Here is a 26,568-nt window from a genome sequence, read left to right on the forward strand (position 1 = left end):
AAATATGTAAGTTACTCTGGTTTTGTCATTATGTTTAGTAAGTATATAAAACAATTATCGGTATATAAATATTTTATTAGTGCAAACTTTTGTTGTACAAATAATTTTTTTTTTTTTGAAGCAATGACGCCGAAATGAAAAAACTGAGCCACAGCCATCGACTGTGTTCATTTCATATACATTGTTATGTTCATACATTGTAAAAACAATAAAAAATTTCAGAAACCTGCTGAATTGTTGTTTGATACTGAGCCTGGATACCAAATTTGGCTTGATTATCTGGGAGCTCAGGAAATGGGAGAAATTAGGCCAGGGAGGCCAGGGCTCAAAAGGTTAATACAGCTACAGGAGCTCCCAACAACTCTTAAACACTCCATGTTTCACTAGCACTAACAAGTCTTAAACAACTCCATATTTCACTTGCATGGCAATGTTCCTAACATGTGTTAATGACATAAAATTTTTTTTTTCCCCAACAAAGTAATCATTTCTCTACTTTACCTTTTCCGTTTCTTTACTATCACAGCTGCTGCCATCAGAACAATTTTTCCAAGTGACATGGTCAACTAACCAGAGGGTCAATGTACTTGGCCAATTGCCGCCTGAAAAAAAAGGCAATATTAACTTTATGTGTAATGCACATCATAAACTGAGCAGGTTTAAAATAGAACTCACAACTATATATATATATATATATATTTATATATATATATATATATTATCCCCTCCCCCCTTTCCTTTAATTAAAATTGACTAAGTAACACTGTGAAAGATTTTTTTCAACAGTTGGCTAAAATTATGCCCTGCAAGAAGTGAGCTTATTCACTGGCAATGGGTTCAAGCAAGCCCACAACCATCATCATCATCTTATCCCATTTATGCCCAAGACACATGGGGCAGAGTAAGTAGTGTTCATGTTCATGACCTAAGCCCACAATAATTCCCATTATTTTTGCAATGCTTAAAATTTGTTACTCAAATAGCCAAGCCATGTTCAACTAATGCACAAATTACTGGCCAACTAGATTAGACCCAAGCTAATGCACAAATTACTGGCCAACTAGACTAGACCCAAGCTAATGCACAAATTACTGCCCAACTAGACTAGACCTAAGCTAATGCACAAATTACTGGCCAACTAGACTAGACCCAAGCTAATGCACAAATTACTGGCCAACTAGACTAGACCTAAGCTAATGCACAAATTACTGGCCAACTAGACTAGACCCAAGCTAATGCACAAATTACTGGCCAACTAGACTAGACCCAAGCTAATGCACAAATTACTGCCCAACTAGACTAGACTCGAGAGTACAAGGTACATCCACCCTGAGAGCAATCTTTGACAACTTCATCAAATTGAAAGGACATAATGGTCAATTGGTAGAACATTCAGCTTTTAGCCTGGAGGTCTCAAGTTTGTAAGACATTGCTGAGTCCACCCAGCTCTGATGGGTACCTGACTCATGTTGGGGAAAGTAAAGGCAGCTGGGCATAGTGATGACCACAATATCCTTTCATAAGCTGAGATCATTCAACATATGACTTCTACTTTCTCAACATACGAGATTGTATAGATACAAGCTGTCAAGTCAGCAATTTTTTAAACTTGAGTTATGAAGAACAGAACCCATGTGGTTCATGGAAAAAAATCATCCCAAAATAGTTGCAACTGATTGTGACTGGCTGTTATTTAATGATCAACTCATTTCCACAACATTAGAAAAGGAGGAAGAATTAAACCTCATTAAAAGATTTTACTTTAAAAAGTCTACACATGAGTAAAGTTTGTCTACACATGAAAGTGAGTAAAGTCTGTCTACACATGAAAGTGAGTAAAGTCTGTCTACACATGAAAGTGAGTAAAGTCTGTCTACACATGAGTAAAGTCTGTCTACACATGAAAGTGAGTAAAGTCTGTCTACACATGAAAGTGAGTAAAGTCTGTCTACACATGAAAGTGAGTAAAGTCTGTCTACACATGAGTAAAGTCTGTCTACACATGAAAGTGAGTAAAGTCTGTCTACACATGAAAGTGAGTAAAGTCTGTCTACACATGAAAGTGAGTAAAGTCTGTCTACACATAAGTAAAGTCTGTCTACACATGAAAGTGAGTAAAGTCTGTCTACACATGAAAGTGAGTAAAGTATGTCTACACATGAGTAAAGTCTGTCTACACATGAGTAAAGTCTGTCTACACATGAAAGTGAGTAAAGTCTGTCTACACATGAGTAAAGTCTGTCTACACATGAGTAAAGTCTGTCTACACATGAGTAAAGTCTGTCTACACATGAAAGTGAGTAAAGTATGTCTACACATGAGTAAAGTCTGTCTACACATGAGTAAAGTCTGTCTACACATGAAAGTGAGTAAAGTCTGTCTACACATGAGTAAAGTCTGTCTACACATGAAAGTGTGTAAAGTTTGTCTACACATGAAAATGAGTAAAGTCTGTCTACACATGAAAGTGAGTAAAGTCTGTCTACACATGAGTAAAGTCTGTCTACACATGAGTAAAGTCTGTCTACACATGAAAGTGAGTAAAGTCTGTCTACACATGAGTAAAGTTTGTCTACAGATGAAAGTGAGTAAAGTCTATCTACACATGAAAGTGAGTAAAGTCTGTCTACACATGAGTAAAGTTTGTCTACAGATGAAAGTGAGTAAAGTCTGTCTACACATGAAAGTGTGTAAAGTCTGTCTACACATGAAAGTGTGTAAAGTTTGTCTACACATGAAAGTGAGTAAAGTCTGTCTACACATGAAAGTGTGTAAAGTCTGTCTACACATGAAAGTGAGTAAAGTCTGTCTACACATGAGTAAAGTCTGTCTACACATGAAAGTGAGTAAAGTCTGTCTACACATGAAAGTGAGTAAAGTATGTCTACACATGAGTAAAGTCTGTCTACACATGAAAGTGTGTAAAGTTTGTCTACACATGAAAATGAGTAAAGTCTGTCTACACATGAAAGTGTGTAAAGTTTGTCTACACATGAAAGTGAGTAAAGTCTGTCTACACATGAGTAAAGTTTGTCTACAGATGAAAGTGAGTAAAGTCTGTCTACATGTGAGTAAAGTCTGTCTACAAGTTAAACAAAAGCTTGTAAAAAGTAAAGCTTCTCCATCCTACAACTTTGCCAGCAGTTATCTCAAGTCCACTGATTCCCTACAACAATATACACTTTATCATATAGTCGTACAATTGATTTGATTCCTTAACAATATACACTTCATCATATAGTCAAACAATTGATTTGATTCCCTAACAATATACACTTTATCATATAGTCGTACAATTGATTTGATTCCCAAACAATATACACTTTATCATATAGTCGTACAATTGATTTGATTCCCTAACAAAATACACTTTATCATATAGTCGTACAATTGATTTGATTCCCTAACAATATACACTTTATCATATAGTCGTACAATTGATTTGATTCCTTAACAATATACACTTCATCATATAGTTGTACAATTGATTTGATTCCCGAACAATATACACTTTATCATATAGTCGTACAATTGATTTGATTCCCAAACAATATACACTTTATCATATAGTCGTACAATTGATTTGATTCCTTAACAATATACACTTCATCATATAGTCGTACAATTGATTTGATTCCTTAACAATATACACTTTATCATATAGACGTACAATTGATTTGATTGCTTAACAATATACACTTCATCATATAGTCGTACAATTGATTTGATTCCTTAACAATATACACTTCATCATATAGTCGTACAATTGATTTGATTCCTTAACAATATACACTTCATCATATAGTCGTACAATTGATTTGATTTCCTAACAATATACACTTTATCATATAGTCGTACAATTGATTTGATTCCCAAACAATATACACTTTATCATATAGTCGTACAATTGATTTGATTCCCAAACAATATACACTTTATCATATAGTCGTACAATTGATTTGATTCCCTAACAATATACACTTTATCATATAGTAGTACAATTGATTTTTCAAGAGAACTGACTTAAAACTACTCACCTAGATTAGCCACTGTATTTAACAGTGTCATGTAAGTCCCACCAATAAGAGGATCACTAATTTTAGCATGAAATGCCATTTGGGACACAAACATGCAATACACAGCAACCTAACAACATGAAAATTTCAGTTATTAAAATCAATTATCAAAGTAAGTATATGATACAACATACCAAACATTACTAAGTGTGAGGGGCGGGGTGTTGAATCATACATGTTCACTAGGGTTAAGGTTAACCAAATTTACCTGGGGTGTTGAATCATACATGTTCACTAGGGTTAAGGTTAACCAAATTTACCTGGGGTGTTGAATCATACATGTTCACTAGGGTTAAGGTTAACCAAATTTACCTGGGGTGTTGAATCATACATGTTCACTAGGGTTAAGGTTAACCAAATTTACCTGGGGTGTTGAATCATATATGTTCACTAGGGTTAAGGTTAACCAAATTTACCTGGGGTGTTGAATCATACATGTTCACTAGGGTTAAGGTTAACCAAATTTACCTGGGGTGTTGAATCATATATGTTCACTAGGGTTAAGGTTAACCAAATTTACCTGGGGTGTTGAATCATACATGTTCACTAGGGTTAATGTTAACAAAATTTACCTGGGGTGTTGAATCATACATGTTCACTAGGGTTAATGTTAACCAAATTTACCTGGGGTGTTGAATCATACATGTTCACTAGGGTTAATGTTAACCAAATTTACCTGGGGTGTTGAATCATACATGTTCACTAGGGTTAATGTTAACCAAATTTACCTGGGGTGTTGAATCATACATGTTCACTAGGGTTAATGTTAACCAAATTTACCTGGGGTGTTGAATCATACATGTTCACTAGGGTTAAGGTTAACCAAATTTACCTGGGGTGTTGAATCATACATGTTCACTAGGGTTAAGGTTAACCAAATTTACCTGGGGTGTTGAATCATACATGTTCACTAGGGTTAAGGTTAACCAAATTTACCTGGGGTGTTGAATCATACATGTTCACTAGGGTTAATGTTAACCAAATTTACCTGGGGTGTTGAATCATACATGTTCACTAGGGTTAATGTTAACCAAATTTACCTGGGGTGTTGAATCATACATGTTCACTAGGGTTAAGGTTAACCAAATTTACCTGGGGTGTTGAATCATACATGTTCACTAGGGTTAAGGTTAACCAAATTTACCTGGGGTGTTGAATCATACATGTTCACTAGGGTTAATGTTAACCAAATTTACCTGGGGTGTTGAATCATACATGTTCACTAGGGTTAATGTTAACCAAATTTACCTGGGGTGTTGAATCATACATGTTCACTAGGGTTAAGGTTAACCAAATTTACCTGGTGTAGAGCGTACAGAGTGAGTGCCACAACATAAAAGTACCAGGGGAATTCACCAGGGATGGTCTGAGTTGTACCCGCCCAGTAGACTACACCGCAAAACATCAGACCTATGGCCATCCTGAAAGTCAATCAATATCAGTCACCTTACTGAATAAATGTATGTCAACATCAGTCACCTTACTGAATAAAACATCAGACCTATGGCCATCCTGAAAGTCAATATCAGTCACCTTACTGAATAAAACATCAGACCTATGGCCATCCTGAAAGTCAATATCAGTCACCTTACTGAATAAAACATCAGACCTATGGCCATCCTGAAAGTCAATATCAGTCACCTTACTGAATAAAACATCAGACCTATGGCCATCCTGAAAGTCAATATCAGTCATCTTACTGAATAAAACATCAGACCTATGGCCATCCTGAAAGTTAATATCAGTCACCTTACTGAATAAAACATCAGACCTATGGCCATCCTGAAAGTCAATATCAGTCACCTTACTGAATAAAACATCAGACCTATGGCCATTCTGAAAGTCAATCAATTTAAGTCATTTTACTGAATAAAACATCAGACCTATGGCCATCCTGAAAGTCAATATCAGTCACCTTACTGAATAAAACATCAGACCTATGGCCATCCTGAAAGTCAATATCAGTCACCTTACTGAATAAAACTTTAGACCTATGGCCATCCTGAAAGTCAATCAATATCAGTCACCTTACTGAATAAAACATCAGACCTATGGCCATCCTGAAAGTCAATCAATATCAGTCACCTTACTGAATAAAACATCAGACCTATGGCCATCCTGAAAGTCAATCAATATCAGTCACCTTACTGAATAAAACATCAGACCTATGGCCATCCTGAAAGTCAATCAATATCAGTCACCTTACTGAATAAAACATCAGACCTATGGCCATCCTGAAAGTCAATCAATATCAGTCACCTTACTGAATAAAACATCAGACCTATGGCCATCCTGAAAGTCAATCAATATCAGTCACCTTACTGAATAAAACATCAGACCTATGGCCATCCTGAAAGTCAATCAATATCAGTCACCTTACTGAATAAAACATCAGACCTATGGCCATCCTGAAAGTCAATCAATATCAGTCACCTTACTGAATAAATGTATGTCAACATCAGTCACCTTACTGAATAAAACATCAGACCTATGGCCACCATAAAAGTCAATCAATATCAGTCACCTTACTGAATAAAACATCAGACCTATGGCCACCCTGAAAGTCAATATCAGTCACCTTACTGAATAAATGTATGTCAACATCAGTCACCTTACTGAATAAAACATCAGACCTATGGCCATCCTGAAAGTCTATCAATATCAGTCACCTTACCAAATAAATAACAATGTCAACATCAGTCACCTTACTAAATGTCAATATCAGTCACCTCACTGAATGTCAACATCAGTCACCTCAATAAATAAATAACAATGTCAACATCAGTCACCTTACTAAATGTCAACATCAGTCACCTCAATAAATAAATAACAATGTCAACATCAGTCACCTTACTAAATGTCAATATCAGTCACCTTACTAAATAAATAACAATGTCAATATCAGTCACCTTACTAAATAAATAACAATATCAATATCAGTCACCTCAAAGTGAGTAGGTGGAGGGGTCATAGTTAGCAGGTGGAGGGGTCAAAGTGAAAGGTGGAGGGGTCAAAGTGAACAGGTGGAGGGGTCAAAGTGAGCAGGTGGAGGGGTCAAAGTGAACAGGTGGAGGGGTCATAGTGAACAGGTGGAGGGGTCAGTGTGAGCAGGTGGAGGGGTCAAAGTGAACAGGTGGATGGGTCATAGTGAGCAGGTGGAGGGGTCAAAGTGAAAGGTGGAGGGGTCATAGTGAGCAGGTGGAGGGGTCAGTGTGAGCAGGTGGAGGGGTCAAAGTGAGCAGGTGGAGGGGTCATAGTTAGCAGGTGGAGGGGTCAAAGTGAACAGGTGGAGGGGGTCATAGTTAGCAGGTGGAGGGGTCAAAGTGAGCAGGTGGAGGGGTCAAAGTGAACAGGTGGAGGGGTCAAAGTGAGCAAGTGGAGGGGTCAAAGTGAGCAGGTGGAGGGGTCAAAGTGAACAGGTGGAGGGGTCAAAGTGAACAGGTGGAGGGGTCAAAGTGAACAGGTGGAGGGGTCAAAGTGAACAGGTGGAGGGGTCAAAGTGAACAGGTGGAGGGGTCAAAGTGAACAGGTGGAGGGGTAAAAGTGAGCAAGTGGAGGGGTCAAAGTGAGCAGGTGGAGGGGACATAGTAAACAGGTGGAGGGGTCAAAGTGAACAGGTGGAGGGGTCAAAGTGAGCAGGTGGAGGGGTCAGTGTGAGATCCTATAGGGGTCACTGTGAGCTCCTATAGCATTCATCATATCATGCATGTTAAACTGCTATAGAATGTAAGTGACATGAAGAAAAATAATTACCTGTATGGATAAGCCTTAAGCCAAATGTCCATAGGTTTAGGGCCTGAAGTGTATTTACTTATCAAAAGAGGAAGAGCTATTTGAATTGGCACCATCGGTATGGCAAACAGAGCTAACCTCTCCTTGGGCATGCCAGCTTCAATCAATTTCAGACCAGTTAATGCATCACTGGCGGCAAAAGTTACCTTTGGGCAACAAAGGGTTGAAGGTTAGAGAGGTAATAACATTCACTTGGATCAGTTAGAGAGGTAACAACATTCACTTGGATCAGTTAGAGAGGTAATAACATCCACTTGCATCAGTTAGAGAGGTAATAACATTCACTTGGATCAGTTAGAGAGGTAATAACATTCACTTGCATCAGTTAGAGAGGTAATAACATTCACTTGCATCAGTTAGAGAGGTAATAACATTCACTTGGATCAGTTAGAGAGGTAATAACATTCACTTGGATCAGTTAGAGAGGTAATAACATTCACTTGGATCAGTTAGAGAGGTAATAACATTCACTTGGATCAGTTAGAGAGGTAATAACATTCACTTGGATCAGTTAGAGAGGTAATAACATTCACTTGGATCAGTTAGAGAGGTAATAACATTCACTTGGATCAGTTAGAGAGGTAATAACATTCACTTGGATCAGTTAGAGAGGTAATAACATTCACTTGGATCAGTTAGAGAGGTAATAACATTCACTTGGATCAGTTAGAGAGGTAATAACATTCACTTGGATCAGTTAGAGAGGTAATAACATTCACTTGGATCAGTTAGAGAGGTAATAACATTCACTTGGATCAGTTAGAGAGGTAATAACATTCACTTGGATCAGTTAGAGAGGTAATAACATCCACTTGCATCAGTTAGAGAGGTAATAACATTCACTTGGATCAGTTAGAGAGGTAATAACATTCACTTGCATCAGTTAGAGAGGTAATAACATTCACTTGCATCAGTTAGAGAGGTAATAACATTCACTTGGATCAGTTAGAGAGGTAATAACATTCACTTGGATCAGTTAGAGAGGTAATAACATTCACTTGGATCAGTTAGAGAGGTAATAACATTCACTTGCATCAGTTAGAGAGGTAATAACATTCACTTGGATCAGTTAGAGAGGTAATAACATTCACTTGGATCAGTTAGAGAGGTAATAACATTCACTTGGATCAGTTAGAGAGGTAATAACATTCACTTGGATCAGTTAGAGAGGTAATAACATTCACTTGGATCAGTTAGAGAGGTAATAACATTCACTTGGATCAGTTAGAGAGGTAATAACATTCACTTGGATCAGTTAGAGAGGTAATAACATTCACTTGGATCAGTTAGAGAGGTAATAACATTCACTTGGATCAGTTAGAGAGGTAATAACATTCACTTGGATCAGTTAGAGAGGTAATAACATTCACTTGGATCAGTTAGAGAGGTAATAACATTCACTTGGATCAGTTAGAGAGGTAATAACATTCACTTGGATCAGTTAGAGAGGTAATAACATTCACTTGGATCAGTTAGAGAGGTAATAACATTCACTTGGATCAGTTAGAGAGGTAATAACATTCACTTGGATCAGTTAGAGAGGTAATAACATTCACTTGGATCAGTTAGAGAGGTAATAACATTCACTTGGATCAGTTAGAGAGGTAATAACATTCACTTGGATCAGTTAGAGAGGTAATAACATTCACTTGGATCAGTTAGAGAGGTAATAACATTCACTTGGATCAGTTAGAGAGGTAATAACATTCACTTGGATCAGTTAGAGAGGTAATAACATTCACTTGGATCAGTTAGAGAGGTAATAACATTCACTTGGATCAGTTAGAGAGGTAATAACATTCACTTGGATCAGTTAGAGAGGTAATAACATTCACTTGGATCAGTTAGAGAGGTAATAACATTTAATTGGATCAGTTAAAGAGGATCTAGTAATTTATTATTTTTGTATTTCATCACCTCCCATGAAAAATAGATGACTGGAAGAAACACTGCATACATGTTCATTAGAATGTAAGGGAATGTTATTGCCTAACCCTACCTGTAACACAACCTAACCCTACCTGTAACACAACCTAACCCTAACCATGCCTGTAACACAACCTAACCCTACCTGTAACACAACCTAACCCTAACCATGCCTGTAACACAACCTAACCCTACCTGTAACACAACCTAACCCTAACCATGCCTGTAACACAACCTAACCCTGCCTGTAACACAACCTAACCCTAACCCTGCCTGTAACACAAACTTAACCTACCTGTAACACAACCTAACCCTAACCCTGCCTGTAACACAACCTAACCCTGCCTGTAACACAACCTAACCCTGCCTGTAACACAACCTAACCCTGCCTGTAACACAACCTAACCCTGCCTGTAACACAACCTAACCCTGCCTGTAACACAACCAAACCCTACCTGTAACACAACCTAACCCTAACCCTGCCTGTAACACAACCTAACCCTGCCTGTAACACAACCTAACCCTGCCTGTAACACAACCTAACCCTAACCCTGCCTGTAACACAACCTAACCCTACCTGTAACACAACCTAACCCTACCTGTAACACAACCTAACCCTACCTGTAACACAACCTAACCCTACCTGTAACACAACCTAACCCTGCCTGTAACACAACCTAACCCTGCCTGTAACACAACCTAACCCTGCCTGTAACACAACCTAACCCTGCCTGTAACACAACCTAACCCTGCCTGTAACACAACCTAACCCTGCCTGTAACACAACCTAACCCTGCCTGTAACACAACCTAACCCTGCCTGTAACACAACCTAACCCTAACCATGCCTGTAACACAACCTAACCCTACCTGTAACACAACCTAACCCTAACCCTGCCTGTAACACAACCTAACCCTGCCTGTAACACAACCTTACCCTGCCTGTAACACAACCTATCCCTACCTGTAACACAACCTAACCCTACCTGTAACACAACCTAACCCTACCTGTAACACAACCTAACCCTAACCCTGCCTGTAACACAACCTAACCCTAACCCTGCCTGTAACACAACCTAACCCTACCTGTAACACAACCTAACCCTAACCCTGCCTGTAACACAACCTAACCCTGCCTGTAACACAACCTAACCCTACCTGTAACACAACCTAACCCTACCTGTAACACAACCTAACCCTGCCTGTAACACAACCTAACCCTACCTGTAACACAACCTAACCCTACCTGTAACACAACCTAACCCTGCCTGTAACACAACCTAACCCTAACCCTGCCTGTAACACAACCTAACCCTGCCTGTAACACAACCTAACCCTGCCTGTAACACAACCTAACCCTAACCCTACCTGTAACACAACCTAACCCTAACCCTGCCTGTAACACAACCTAACCCTAACCCTACCTGTAACACAACCTAACCCTACCTGTAACACAACCTAACCCTGCCTGTAACACAACCTAACCTTGCCTGTAACACAACCTAACCCTAACCCTGCCTGTAACACAACCTAACCCTGCCTGTAACACAACCTAACCCTGCCTGTAACACAACCTAACCCTGCCTGTAACACAACCTAACCCTGCCTGTAACACAACCTAACCCTACCTGTAACACAACCTAACCCTAAACCTACCTGTAACACAACCTAACCCTGCCTGTAACACAACCTAACCCTAACCCTGCCTGTAACACAACCTAACCCTACCTGTAACACAACCTAACCCTACCTGTAACACAACCTAACCCTGCCTGTAACACAACCTAACCCTGCCTGTAACACAACCTAACACTACCTGTAACACAACCTAACCCTGCCTGTAACACAACCTAACCCTGCCTGTAACACAACCTAACACTACCTGTAACACAACCTAACCCTACCTGTAACACAACCTAACCCTAACCCTGCCTGTAACACAAACTTAACCTACCTGTAACACAACCTAACCCTAACCCTAACACAACCTAACCCTACCTGTAACACAACCTAACCCTAAACCTACCTGTAACACAACCTAACCCTACCTGTAACACAACCTAACCCTACCTGTAACACAACCTAACCCTACCTGTAACACAACCTAACCCTGCCTGTAACACAACCTAACCCTGCCTGTAACACAACCTAACCCTACCTGTAACACAACCTAACCCTACCCCTGCCTGTAACACAACCTAACCCTAAACCTACCTGTAACACAACCTAACCCTGCCTGTAACACAACCTAACCCTAACCCTGCCTGTAACACAACCTAACCCTACCTGTAACACAACCTAACCCTACCTGTAACACAACCTAACCCTACCTGTAACACAACCTAACCCTGCCTGTAACACAACCTAACCCTGCCTGTAACACAACCTAACCCTGCCTGTAACACAACCTAACCCTGCCTGTAACACAACCTAACCCTACCTGTAACACAACCTAACCCTACCTGTAACACAACCTAACCCTGCCTGTAACACAACCTAACCCTGCCTGTAACACAACCTAACCCTGCCTGTAACACAACCTAACCCTAACCCTGCCTGTAACACAACCTAACCCTGCCTGTAACACAACCTAACCCTGCCTGTAACACAACCTAACCCTACCTGTAACACAACCTAACCCTACCTGTAACACAACCTAACCCTGCCTGTAACACAACCTAACACTACCTGTAACACAACCTAACCCTACCTGTAACACAACCTAACCCTAACCATGCCTGTAACACAACATAACCCGAACCCTAAAATAAAAAACCCTAAGGTAACCATCTACCTTTGAAATGAGCAGAATGATTGTGTATGTGATGACAGGAGGTAAGCAGATGACCTTGAGGAGAATTTTGTAGGTTTCCACAATCCCTTGCTCTGGGTCTGCCTCTAGATCCATATGTTCTTTCTTACAAACACCCACTATGGTAGTTGTAATAAAAAAAGTAACTCCCCAAAACCAGAGGAAGCCTAAATGGGTGGAGTAGATAACATTGTCATAGTTAAAACTTTCTTAGTTATATTTATATCAAGACAGGGTTTCAAGTGGTCATTACTACAGTAATAGCAAATGTTGTACACCAACAGCAAATGTTGTATGTACACCAACAATAGCTTAAACGCTGGGATAGATATCAGAGAGTGATGTCATTTAAAAATGTCACAAGTTACCAGAGAGAGTGATGATGCCTTCATTCTGTGCTTGACTTCTCAAATAACGATTGCAAAAATCTGCAGACTCCAGTGCTAGAAAGAGAACATTCCCCAAGAAATATCCAGCAGTTTGTCCCACTGAGTTGCATGTACTGGCCCAGCCCACGTTTGATCTACAACAAAAAGATCAGGTTAATAATAGATGCTTGTTTTTACACTGTCTACCCTTTCCTATTCATTAAAAATGTATATAAGGAAACACATGTCAATCAACATGGCATGAAAAAGTTTCATTCTTGTCAGACTGTCTTTCTTGTCAGACTGTCATTCTTGACAGACTGTCATTCTTGACAGACTGTCATTCTTGTCAGACTGTCATTCTTGACAGACTGTCATTCTTGTCAGACTGTCATTCTTGTCAGACTGTCATTCTTGACAGACTGTCATTCTTGTCAGACTGTCATTCTTGACAGACTGTCATTCTTGTCAGACTGTCATTCTTGTCAGACTGTCATTCTTGTCAGACTGTCACTCTTGTCAGACTGTCACACGGCTTTAATCAAAACTGATGAAACGTGGGTCAAAATATTAACTCCAATTTACCAGTTTAAAAAAACCCTTTCATTCTGTTGATCACGCTATACTTCTAAAGAAATTTATACAAATGTATACAAATGTATACTTATATACATCTATATTTATTGAAATGTATACAAAAATGAAAGTATGTTTGTGTGTTTGCTTGTCCTTTATGCATTACTGCACCTTTCATCAGATCGCCATGCAATATTGGGCAGAAAAATTAGCCTATGTTTTAGATGTCATCGTACATTATTTATTTCAATGATTTTTCCATTTACCAACCACAAAGTCATACAAACACTTTTTGTGTGCGTATTGGAGAAAAAGTGCTCAAATTATTATTCTTGGGAGGGGAGGGTCAGACTTGAATGAAAAGTGAGGCGAGGGGGAGTTTAACCTAAGGCATTTAAAAATGTTAAAAACTTAATGTAAGCTGTTACTTCACTGAGATTTTATTTCAATATAAAAAGTAATCAATCTATACCTACTTAACGAGGACTAAGCTCAGTATATATTTTTAAAAACTACAGTTTAGAGAGGGCTTGAAGGTTGAGGTGTGACGTCATTTAATTTGTTGGGCTCTGAATTTTTGTGTGGATATGTATTGTTGGTGAGTGGGATGGTGGAGGAGGTAAAAATCTTTAAAAATCATAACGCTGCTTATGATGATGATATGGTTGACACAGGTGTAGGTATAAGTATCATGATTTATTTGCATCTGGTGCTAGTTTTCTTAAAGCTCTGTTGTCTTAATTTTATCTTTAACATGCAGGATAAGAGTTTTATGTTTTAAAATATTAAAACTTCAATGTTAAATTCAATATGTGGACATCCATTCAACTGCCTCCTCTCCTCTATATGTGGACATCCATTCAACTGCCTCCTCTCCTCTATATGTGGACATCCATTCGACTGCCTCCTCTCCTCTATATGTGGACATCCATTCAACTGCCTCCTCTCCTCTATATGTGGACATCCATTCAACTGCCTCCTCTCCTCTATATGTGGACATCCATTCAACTGCCTCCTCTCCTCTATATGTGGACATCCATTCAACTGCCTCCTCTCCTCTATATGTGGACATCCATTCAACTGCCTCCTCTCCTCTATATGTGGACATCCATTCAACTGCCTCCTCTCCTCTATATGTGGACATCCATTCAACTGCCTCCTCTCCTCTATATGTGGACATCCATTCAACTGCCTCCTCTATATGTGGACATCCATTTGACTGTCTCCTCTCCTATATATGTGGACATCCATTCAACTGCCTCCTCTCCTCTATATGTGGACATCCATTCAACTGCCTCCTCTCCTCTATATGTGGACATCCAGTCAACTGCCTCCTCTATATGTGGACATCCAGTCAACTGCCTCCTCTCCTCTATATGTGGACATCCATTCGACTACCTCCCCTCCTCTACTTTCTAGTTTACAGATGTCCACTAAAGTATTTTTTGGACCAGCATGAGAGTCATATAAGGACGAGACCTGTCACCCAACAGGTCTGGACTTTCAGAAATCTGCAATGCAAAGGCAGCGTTTGTTGCTCCTCTGTTAAATCTTCTCAAAACCTTCCTCAGTTCTTGCTAACCTCTCTGGGCAAGTGTTCAGGCCCTTCAGGCATCCAACATGGCCTCTGTCTGTCTTTTATCCATCTTAGCATGCATATAGAATGCTATAATACAAGCAAGGAAACATTAGACACATATAGAATGCTATAATACAAGCAAGGAAACATTAGACACATATAGAATGCTATAATACAAGCAAGGAAACATTAGACACATATAGAATGCTATAATACAAGCAAGGAAACATTAGACACATATAGAATGCTATAATACAAGCAAGGAAATATTAGACACATATAGAATGCTATAATACAAGCAAGGAAACATTAGACACATATAGAATGCTGTAATACAAGCAAGGAAACATTAGACACATATAGAATGCTGTAATACAAGCAAGGAAACATTAGACACATATAGAATGCTGTAATACAAGCAAGGAAACATTAGACACATATAGAATGCTATAATACAAGCAAGGAAACATTAGACACATATAGAATGCTATAATACAAGCAAGGAAACATTAGACACATATAGAATGCTATAATACAAGCAAGGAAACATTAGACACATATAGAATGCTATAATACAAGCAAGGAAACATTAGACACATATAGAATGCTGTAATACAAGCAAGGAAACATTACACACATATAGAATGCTATAATACAAGCAAGGAAACATTAGACACATATAGGATGCTATAATACAAGCAAGGAAACATTAGACACATATAGAATGCTATAATACAAGCAAGGAAACATTAGACACATATAGAATGCTATAATACAAGCAAGGAAACATTAGACACATATAGAATGCTATAATACAAGCAAGGAAACATTAGACACATATAGAATGCTATAATACAAGCAAGGAAACATTAGACACATATAGAATGCTATAATACAAGCAAGGAAACATTAGACACATATAGAATGCTATAATACAAGCAAGGAAACATTAGACACATATAGAATGCTATAATACAAGCAAGGAAACATTAGACACATATAGAATGCTATAATACAAGCAAGGAAACATTAGACACATATAGAATGCTATAATACAAGCAAGGAAACATTAGACACATAGAAACCAAAGCCAGAATAATTAAAATGCCATCACACTGCAACTTTTCATATGCCACTGGCCAGGGCATCCAGGTCAGTTTGCTAACTGGCCAGTCAGTTTGCAAAGTGGACAACAGCTCTGGCCATTTTACCCAGACATTAGTCTGGAGAGGAGAACAGCTCCTTCCAACTGATCTGAAAATATTTGTACTCACTTAGACAACATAGTCAGAGCCCAGCCATCAACAGCTATATCTTGTGTGGCCGCCAAAAAATTGAGGGAGATAAATATGATGGTAAGGCCTGCAATATTGACATGACTTGATTCATCCCCATCTCCTAAAAGATATTTGGCTTGGGTGGATAAAATCAGCATAAACAAGCCTAGAAGATTGGAAACAATAGACAAAGTGTTAGGTTTAGGGGGATAGGTTTAGGGGGGGAAAGGTTAGCTAGAGAGCAGTAGAAGATTGGAAACAATAGACAAAGTGTTTAGGTTAGGGTTAGGTTTAGGGAGGAAAAGGATAGGGATACGTTTAGGGGGGGATAGGTTTAGGGGGGGGGGGATATGTTTAGGGTGGAAAAGGTTAGGGTTAGGTTTAGGGGGGGTATAGGTTTATGGTGGAAAAGGTTAGGGTTAGGTTTAGGGGGGGGGGATAGGTTTAGGGTGGAAAAGGTTAGGGTTAGGGATAAGTTTAGGGGGGGGATAGGTTTAGGATAGAAAAGGTAAGCAGAGAGCAGGGATACTGTTCATGCAGGGACACCAAATCTTGGTAGGTTGCCAGGGAAAAATTCCAGAGGGCAGCCAGTAATGATGCTAAAGTAGGCCTATTAAAGCTTTTATTTTTTGATGCTATAGTAGACCTATCAGTGCTTTTATTTTTTATGCTATAGTAGGCCTATTAGTGCTTTTATTTTTTATTCTAAAGTAGGCAAATTAGTGCTATTATTTTTTATGTTATAGTAGGCCTATTAGTGCTATTATTTTTTTACGCTATACTAGGCCTATTAGTGCTATTATTTTTTATGCTATAGTAGACCTATCAGTGCTTTTATTTTTTATGCTATAGTAGACCTATCAGTGCTTTTATTTTTTATTCTAAAGTAGGCAAATTAGTGCTATTATTTTTTATATTAGTGCTATTATTTTTTATGTTATAGTAGGCCTATTAGTGCTAATATTTTTTACGCTATACTAGGCCTATTAGTGCTTTTATTTTTTACGCTATACTAGGCCTATTAGATCCACAAAGTCTGTATCGATAAAGTTCAAGGTGATTCACAAAGTATGTATTGACAAAGTTCAAGGAGATCCACAAAGTCTGTATTGTCAAAGTTCAAGGTGATCCACAAAGTCTGTATTGACAAAGTTCAAGGTGATTCACAAAGTCTGTATTGACAAAGTTCAAGGTGATCCACAAAGTCTGTATTGACAAAGTTCAAGGTGATCCACAAAGTCTGTATTGACAAAGTTCAAGGTGATGCACAAAGTCTGTATTGACAAAGTTCAAGGTGATGCACAAAGTCTGTATTGACAAAGTTCAAGGTGATCCACAAAGTCTGTATTGACAAAGTTCAAGGTGATTCACAAAGTCTGTATCTATCCACAAAGTCTGTATTCACAACGTTCAAGGTGATTCACAAAGTCTGTATCTATCTACAAAGTCTGTATTGACAAAGTTCAAGGTGATCCACAAAGTCTGTATTGACAAAGTTCAAGGTGATTCACAAAGTCTGTATCTATCCACAAAGTCTGTATTGTCAAAGTTCAAGGTGATCCACAAAGTCTGTATTGACAAAGTTCAAGGTGATTCACAAAGTCTGTATCTATCCACAAAGTCTGTATTGACAAAGTTCAAGGTGATCCACAAAGTCTGTATTGACAAAGTTCAAGGTGATCCACAAAGTCTGTATCTATCCACAAAGTCTGTATTGACAAAGTTCAAGGTGATCCACAAAGTCTGTATTGACAAAGTTCAAGGTGATCCACAAAGTCTGTATTGACAAAGTTCAAGGTGATCCACAAAGTCTGTATTGTCAAAGTTCAAGGTGATCCACAAAGTCTGTATTGACAAAGTTCAAGGTGATCCACAAAGTCTGTATTGACAAAGTTCAAGGTGATCCACAAAGTCTGTATTGTCAAAGTTCAATGTGATCCACAAAGTCTGTATTGTCGAAGTTCAAGGTGATCCACAAAGTCTGTATTGTCAAAGTTCAATGTGATCCACAAAGTCTGTATTGTCAAAGTTCAAGGTGATCCACAAAGTCTGTATTGACAAAGTTCAAGGTGATCCACAAAGTTTGTATTGTCAAAGTTCAAGGTGATCAACAAAGTCTGTATTGTCAAAGTTCAAGGTGATCCACAAAGTCTGTATTGACAAAGTTCAAGGTGATCCACAAAGTCTGTATTGACAAAGTTCAAGGTGATCCACAAAGTCTGTATTGACAAAGTTCAAGGTGATCCACAAAGTCTGTATTGACAAAGTTCAAGGTGATTCACAAAGTCTGTATTGACAAAGTTCAAGGTGATCCACAAAGTCTGTATTGACAAAGTTCAAGGTGATTCACAAAGTCTGTATCTATCCACAAAGTCTGTATTGTCAAAGTTCAAGGTGATCCACAAAGTCTGTATTGACAAAGTTCAAGGTGATTCACAAAGTCTGTATCTATCCACAAAGTCTGTATTGTCAAAGTTCAAGGTGATCCACAAAGTCTGTATTGACAAAGTTCAAGGTGATCCACAAAGTCTGTATTGACAAAGTTCAAGGTGATTCACAAAGTCTGTATTGACAAAGTTCAAGGTGATCCACAAAGTCTGTATTGACAAAGTTCAAGGTGATCCACAAAGTCTGTATTGACAAAGTTCAAGGTGATGCACAAAGTCTGTATTGACAAAGTTCAAGGTGATGCACAAAGTCTGTATTGACAAAGTTCAAGGTGATCCACAAAGTCTGTATTGACAAAGTTCAAGGTGATTCACAAAGTCTGTATCTATCCACAAAGTCTGTATTCACAAAGTTCAAGGTGATTCACAAAGTCTGTATCTATCTACAAAGTCTGTATTGACAAAGTTCAAGGTGATCCACAAAGTCTGTATTGACAAAGTTCAAGGTGATTCACAAAGTCTGTATCTATCCACAAAGTCTGTATTGTCAAAGTTCAAGGTGATCCACAAAGTCTGTATTGACAAAGTTCAAGGTGATTCACAAAGTCTGTATCTATCCACAAAGTCTGTATTGACAAAGTTCAAGGTGATCCACAAAGTCTGTATTGACAAAGTTCAAGGTGATCCACAAAGTCTGTATCTATCCACAAAGTCTGTATTGACAAAGTTCAAGGTGATCCACAAAGTCTGTATTGACAAAGTTCAAGGTGATCCACAAAGTCTGTATTGACAAAGTTCAAGGTGATCCACAAAGTCTGTATTGTCAAAGTTCAAGGTGATCCACAAAGTCTGTATTGACAAAGTTCAAGGTGATCCACAAAGTCTGTATTGACAAAGTTCAAGGTGATCCACAAAGTCTGTATTGTCAAAGTTCAATGTGATCCACAAAGTCTGTATTGTCGAAGTTCAAGGTGATCCACAAAGTCTGTATTGTCAAAGTTCAATGTGATCCACAAAGTCTGTATTGTCAAAGTTCAAGGTGATCCACAAAGTCTGTATTGACAAAGTTCAAGGTGATCCACAAAGTTTGTATTGTCAAAGTTCAAGGTGATCAACAAAGTCTGTATTGTCAAAGTTCAAGGTGATCCACAAAGTCTGTATTGACAAAGTTCAAGGTGATCCACAAAGTCTGTATTGACAAAGTTCAAGGTGATCCACAAAGTCTGTATTGACAAAGTTCAAGGTGATCCACAAAGTCTGTATTGACAAAGTTCAAGGTGATTCACAAAGTCTGTATTGACAAAGTTCAAGGTGATCCACAAAGTCTGTATTGACAAAGTTCAAGGTGATTCACAAAGTCTGTATCTATCCACAAAGTCTGTATTGTCAAAGTTCAAGGTGATCCACAAAGTCTGTATTGACAAAGTTCAAGGTGATTCACAAAGTCTGTATCTATCCACAAAGTCTGTATTGTCAAAGTTCAAGGTGATCCACAAAGTCTGTATTGACAAAGTTCAAGGTGATCCACAAAGTCTGTATTGACAAAGTTCAAGGTGATCCACAAAGTCTGTATTGACAAAGTTCAAGGTGATTCACAAAGTCTGTATCTATCCACAAAGTCTGTATTGTCAAAGTTCAAGGTGATCCACAAAGTCTGTATTGACAAAGTTCAAGGTGATTCACAAAGTCTGTATCTATCCACAAAGTCTGTATTGTCAAAGTTCAAGGTGATTAACAAAGTCTGTATTGACAAAGTTCAAGGTGATCCACAAAGTCTGTATTGACAAAGTTCAAGGTGATCCACAAAGTCTGTATTGTCAAAGTTCAAGGTGATTCACAAAGTCTGTATTGACAAAGTTCAAGGTGATTCACAAAGTCTGTATCTATCCACAAAGTCTGTATTGACAAAGTTCAAGGTGATCCACAAAGTCTGTATTGTCAAAGTTCAAGGTGATTCACAAAGTCTGTATCTATCCACAAAGTCTGTATTGACAAAGTTCAAGGTGATCCACAAAGTCTGTATTGACAAAGTTCAAGGTGATCCACAAAGTCTGTATCTATCCACAAAGTCTGTATTGACAAAGTTCAAGGTGATTCACAAAGTCTGTATCTATCCACAAAGTCTGTATTGACAAAGTTCAAGGTGATCCACAAAGTCTGTATTGACAAAGTTCAAGGTGATGCACAAAGTCTGTATCTATCCACAAAGTCTGTATTGACAAAGTTCAAGGTGATCCACAAAGTCTGTATTGACAAAGTTCAAGGTGATGCACAAAGTCTGTATCTATCCACAAAGTCTGTATTGACAAAGTTCAAGGTGATCCACAAAGTCTGTATTGACAAAGTTCAAGGTGATTCACAAAGTCTGTATTGACAAAGTTCAAGGTGATCCACAAAGTCTGTATTGTCAAAGTTCAAGGTGATCCACAAAGTCTGTATTGTCAAAGTTCAAGGTGATCCACAAAGTCTGTATTGACAAAGTTCAAGGTGATCCACAAAGTCTGTATTGACAAAGTTCAAGGTGATCCACAAAGTCTGTATTGACAAAGTTCAAGGTGATCCACAAAGTCTGTATCTATCCACAAAGTCTGTATTGTCAAAGTTCAAGGTGATCCACAAAGTCTGTATTGACAAAGTTCAAGGTGATTCACAAAGTCTGTATCTATCCACAAAGTGTGTATTGTCAAAGTTCAAGGTGATCCACAAAGTCTGTATTGTGAAAGTTCAAGGTGATCCACAAAGTCTGTATTGACAAAGTTCAAGGTTATCCACAAAGTCTGTATTGTCAAAGTTCAAGGTGATTCACAAAGTCTGTATTGACAAAGTTCAAGGTGATCCACAAAGTCTGTATTGACAAAGTTCAAGGTGATCCACAAAGTCTGTATTGACAAAGTTCAAGGTGATCCACAAAGTCTGTATTGTCAAAGTTCAAGGTGATCCACAAAGTCTGTATTGACAAAGTTCAAGGTGATTCACAAAGTCTGTATCTATCCACAAAGTGTGTATTGTCAAAGTTCAAGGTGATCCACAAAGTCTGTATTGTGAAAGTTCAAGGTGATCCACAAAGTCTGTATTGACAAAGTTCAAGGTTATCCACAAAGTCTGTATTGTCAAAGTTCAAGGTGATTCACAAAGTCTGTATTGACAAAGTTCAAGGTGATCCACAAAGTCTGTATTGACAAAGTTCAAGGTGATCCACAAAGTCTGTATTGACAAAGTTCAAGGTGATCCACAAAGTCTGTATTGTCAAAGTTCAAGGTGATCCACAATGTCTGTATTGTCAAAGTTCAAGGTGATCCACAAAGTCTGTATTGACAAAGTTCAAGGTGATTCACAAAGTCTGTATCTATCCACAAAGTCTGTATTGTCAAAGTTCAAGGTGATCCACAAAGTCTGTATTGACAAAGTTCAAGGTGATTCACAAAGTCTGTATCTATCCACAAAGTCTGTATTGACAAAGTTCAAGGTGATCCACAAAGTCTGTATTGACAAAGTTCAAGGTGATCCACAAAGTCTGTATCTATCCACAAAGTCTGTATTGACAAAGTTCAAGGTGATCCACAAAGTCTGTATTGACAAAGTTCAAGGTGATCCACAAAGTCTGTATTGACAAAGTTCAAGGTGATCCACAAAGTCTGTATTGTCAAAGTTCAAGGTGATCCACAAAGTCTGTATTGACAAAGTTCAAGGTGATCCACAAAGTCTGTATTGACAAAGTTCAAGGTGATCCACAAAGTCTGTATTGTCAAAGTTCAATGTGATCCACAAAGTCTGTATTGTCGAAGTTCAAGGTGATCCACAAAGTCTGTATTGTCAAAGTTCAATGTGATCCACAAAGTCTGTATTGTCAAAGTTCAAGGTGATCCACAAAGTCTGTATTGACAAAGTTCAAGGTGATCCACAAAGTTTGTATTGTCAAAGTTCAAGGTGATCAACAAAGTCTGTATTGTCAAAGTTCAAGGTGATCCACAAAGTCTGTATTGACAAAGTTCAAGGTGATCCACAAAGTCTGTATTGACAAAGTTCAAGGTGATCCACAAAGTCTGTATTGACAAAGTTCAAGGTGATCCACAAAGTCTGTATTGACAAAGTTCAAGGTGATTCACAAAGTCTGTATTGACAAAGTTCAAGGTGATCCACAAAGTCTGTATTGACAAAGTTCAAGGTGATTCACAAAGTCTGTATCTATCCACAAAGTCTGTATTGTCAAAGTTCAAGGTGATCCACAAAGTCTGTATTGACAAAGTTCAAGGTGATTCACAAAGTCTGTATCTATCCACAAAGTCTGTATTGTCAAAGTTCAAGGTGATCCACAAAGTCTGTATTGACAAAGTTCAAGGTGATCCACAAAGTCTGTATTGACAAAGTTCAAGGTGATCCACAAAGTCTGTATTGACAAAGTTCAAGGTGATTCACAAAGTCTGTATCTATCCACAAAGTCTGTATTGTCAAAGTTCAAGGTGATCCACAAAGTCTGTATTGACAAAGTTCAAGGTGATTCACAAAGTCTGTATCTATCCACAAAGTCTGTATTGTCAAAGTTCAAGGTGATTAACAAAGTCTGTATTGACAAAGTTCAAGGTGATCCACAAAGTCTGTATTGACAAAGTTCAAGGTGATCCACAAAGTCTGTATTGTCAAAGTTCAAGGTGATTCACAAAGTCTGTATTGACAAAGTTCAAGGTGATTCACAAAGTCTGTATCTATCCACAAAGTCTGTATTGACAAAGTTCAAGGTGATCCACAAAGTCTGTATTGTCAAAGTTCAAGGTGATTCACAAAGTCTGTATCTATCCACAAAGTCTGTATTGACAAAGTTCAAGGTGATCCACAAAGTCTGTATTGACAAAGTTCAAGGTGATCCACAAAGTCTGTATCTATCCACAAAGTCTGTATTGACAAAGTTCAAGGTGATTCACAAAGTCTGTATCTATCCACAAAGTCTGTATTGACAAAGTTCAAGGTGATCCACAAAGTCTGTATTGACAAAGTTCAAGGTGATGCACAAAGTCTGTATCTATCCACAAAGTCTGTATTGACAAAGTTCAAGGTGATCCACAAAGTCTGTATTGACAAAGTTCAAGGTGATTCACAAAGTCTGTATTGACAAAGTTCAAGGTGATCCACAAAGTCTGTATTGTCAAAGTTCAAGGTGATCCACAAAGTCTGTATTGTCAAGGTTCAAGGTGATCCACAAAGTCTGTATTGACAAAGTTCAAGGTGATCCACAAAGTCTGTATTGACAAAGTTCAAGGTGATCCACAAAGTCTGTATTGACAAAGTTCAAGGTGATCCACAAAGTCTGTATCTATCCACAAAGTCTGTATTGTCAAAGTTCAAGGTGATCCACAAAGTCTGTATTGACAAAGTTCAAGGTGATTCACAAAGTCTGTATCTATCCACAAAGTGTGTATTGTCAAAGTTCAAGGTGATCCACAAAGTCTGTATTGTGAAAGTTCAAGGTGATCCACAAAGTCTGTATTGACAAAGTTCAAGGTTATCCACAAAGTCTGTATTGTCAAAGTTCAAGGTGATTCACAAAGTCTGTATTGACAAAGTTCAAGGTGATCCACAAAGTCTGTATTGTCAAAGTTCAAGGTGATCCACAAAGTCTGTATCTATCCACAAAGTCTGTATTGACAAAAGTTCAAGGTGATCCACAAAGTCTGTATTGACAAAGTTCAAGGTGATCCACAAAGTCTGTATTGTCAAAGTTCAAGGTGATCCACAAAGTCTGTATTGACAAAGTTCAAGGTGATCCACAAAGTCTGTATTGACAAAGTTCAAGGTGATCCACAAAGTCTGTATTGACAAAGTTCAAGGTGATCCACAAAGTCTGTATCTATCCACAAAGTCTGTATTGTCAAAGTTCAAGGTGATCCACAAAGTCTGTATTGACAAAGTTCAAGGTGATTCACAAAGTCTGTATCTATCCACAAAGTGTGTATTGTCAAAGTTCAAGGTGATCCACAAAGTCTGTATTGTGAAAGTTCAAGGTGATCCACAAAGTCTGTATTGACAAAGTTCAAGGTTATCCACAAAGTCTGTATTGTCAAAGTTCAAGGTGATTCACAAAGTCTGTATCTATCCACAAAGTCTGTATTGACAAAGTTCAAGGTGATCCACAAAGTCTGTATTGTCAAAGTTCAAGGTGATTCACAAAGTCTGTATCTATCCACAAAGTCTATATTGTCAAAGTTCAAGGTGATCAATAAAGTCTGTATTGTCAAAGTTCAAGGTGATCCACAAAGTCTGTATTGTCAAAGTTCAAGGTGATCCACAAAGTCTGTATCTATCCACAAAGTCTGTATTGTCAAAGTTCAAGGTGATCCACAAAGTCTGTATTGTCAAAGTTCAAGGTGATCCACAAAGTCTGTATCTATCCACAAAGTCTGTATTGTCAAAGTTCAAGGTGATCCACAAAGTCTGTATTGTCAAAGTTCAAGGTGATCCACAAAGTCTGTATCTATCCACAAAGTCTGTATTGTCAAAGTTCAAGGTGATCCACAAAGTCTGTATCTATCCACAAAGTCTGTATTGTCAAAGTTCAAGGTGATCCACAAAGTCTGTATTGTCAAAGTTCAAGGTGATCCACAAAGTCTGTATCTATCCACAAAGTCTGTATTGACAAAAGTTCAAGGTGATCCACAAAGTCTGTATTGACAAAGTTCAAGGTGATCCACAAAGTCTGTATCTATCCACAAAGTCTGTATTGTCAAAGTTCAAGGTGATCCACAAAGTCTGTATTGACAAAGTTCAAGGTGATTCACAAAGTCTGTATTGACAAAGTTCAAGGTGATCCACAAAGTCTGTATTCACAAAGTTCAAGGTGATCCACAAAGTCTGTATTCACAAAGTTCAAGGTGATCCACAAAGTCTGTATTGACAAAAGTTCAAGGAGATCCACAAAGTCTGTATCGTGTTAGTGTGGATAAGGTTAGTATGGATATGGTTAGTGTGTGTGTGTAAGTGTGAATAGGGTTCGTGTGAATAGGGTTAGTGTGGATATGTTGTGGAAAGTGTTAGCCTAACCTCAACCCTAGGGTTTATTTATATTTTCTCTTTTTAGTCTCACTTTAGATCAATGAAAGGATAAATGACCCAATTTTACATAGAATTAAGGACATAGTACTTGAGTAAAATATATAAAAGGACCTATTATTATATTTAAAATATTTGAAAAGACACCTTACCCTACATATACATTAAAGTGTCTTTTACAAATAAGACATAAACAGATATAGAGACAAATTACCTGACACAAAATTTACTTTATGATATTACTTTATAAAACATACCATAGACGAACCTAAATAATTGTTTTAGTACACATGTATAGGAAGTTACTAGTAGTGCTTAAAAAATAAAAGTAACAAAAAAAACTGTCTGAATTATTATCTTTTCATATTAAGTACCAATTAAGTTTTCAGTCAAAACAGCCAATGATCACTCTACTGTAAATATGGTAGAGTTACCAGAAGAAAACTTACCCATGAGGTATTGGATTGGAATGAGCCAAGTTTTACGCCGACCAAACCATTTCAAATAAATGGAGTCCACTAAAGGTGCCCAAAGTAATTTAATACTGAATGGCCAGTAGACTAAACTAAATAAAGCTTGATCTGAGTAGCTCACCTGTAGTCCAAAAGTTTCATTCATTAGTTCATTTTAGTGTATACAATTTACAAAAATTAATGTCTGCAATGGTAAAGTATGGGATTCAAATTTTCATGTATTTACCAACATAGTATAAGATTCAAAGTTAGTATGGGTTTC

General features: G+C 38.0%; 1 protein-coding gene across 6 annotated transcripts in view; it reads right to left on the reverse strand.

Annotated features, from left to right (window-relative positions):
- LOC131929757 (acetyl-coenzyme A transporter 1) overlaps positions 1–26,568 on the reverse strand; it is a 42,104-nt gene that overhangs the window by 1,804 nt on the left and 13,732 nt on the right. For all 6 annotated transcript variants that reach the window (XM_059286110.1, XM_059286108.1, XM_059286109.1 and 3 more), the window contains exons 4-11: positions 26,283–26,427; positions 16,403–16,571; positions 12,974–13,128; positions 12,588–12,772; positions 7,830–8,014; positions 5,377–5,497; positions 4,038–4,146; positions 502–602 (exon numbers count right to left, since the gene is read on the reverse strand). In XM_059286110.1, the coding sequence (XP_059142093.1) occupies positions 502–602; positions 4,038–4,146; positions 5,377–5,497; positions 7,830–8,014; positions 12,588–12,772; positions 12,974–13,128; positions 16,403–16,571; positions 26,283–26,427 (1,170 nt within the window). The remainder of the gene's footprint in view (positions 1–501; positions 603–4,037; positions 4,147–5,376; positions 5,498–7,829; positions 8,015–12,587; positions 12,773–12,973; positions 13,129–16,402; positions 16,572–26,282; positions 26,428–26,568) is intronic.

Source organism: Physella acuta, unplaced genomic scaffold, assembly GCF_028476545.2.
Source record: "Physella acuta isolate Inbredline_101_S28 unplaced genomic scaffold, ASM2847654v3 ptg001670l, whole genome shotgun sequence".
Taxonomy (NCBI): Eukaryota; Metazoa; Mollusca; class Gastropoda; family Physidae; genus Physella; species Physella acuta.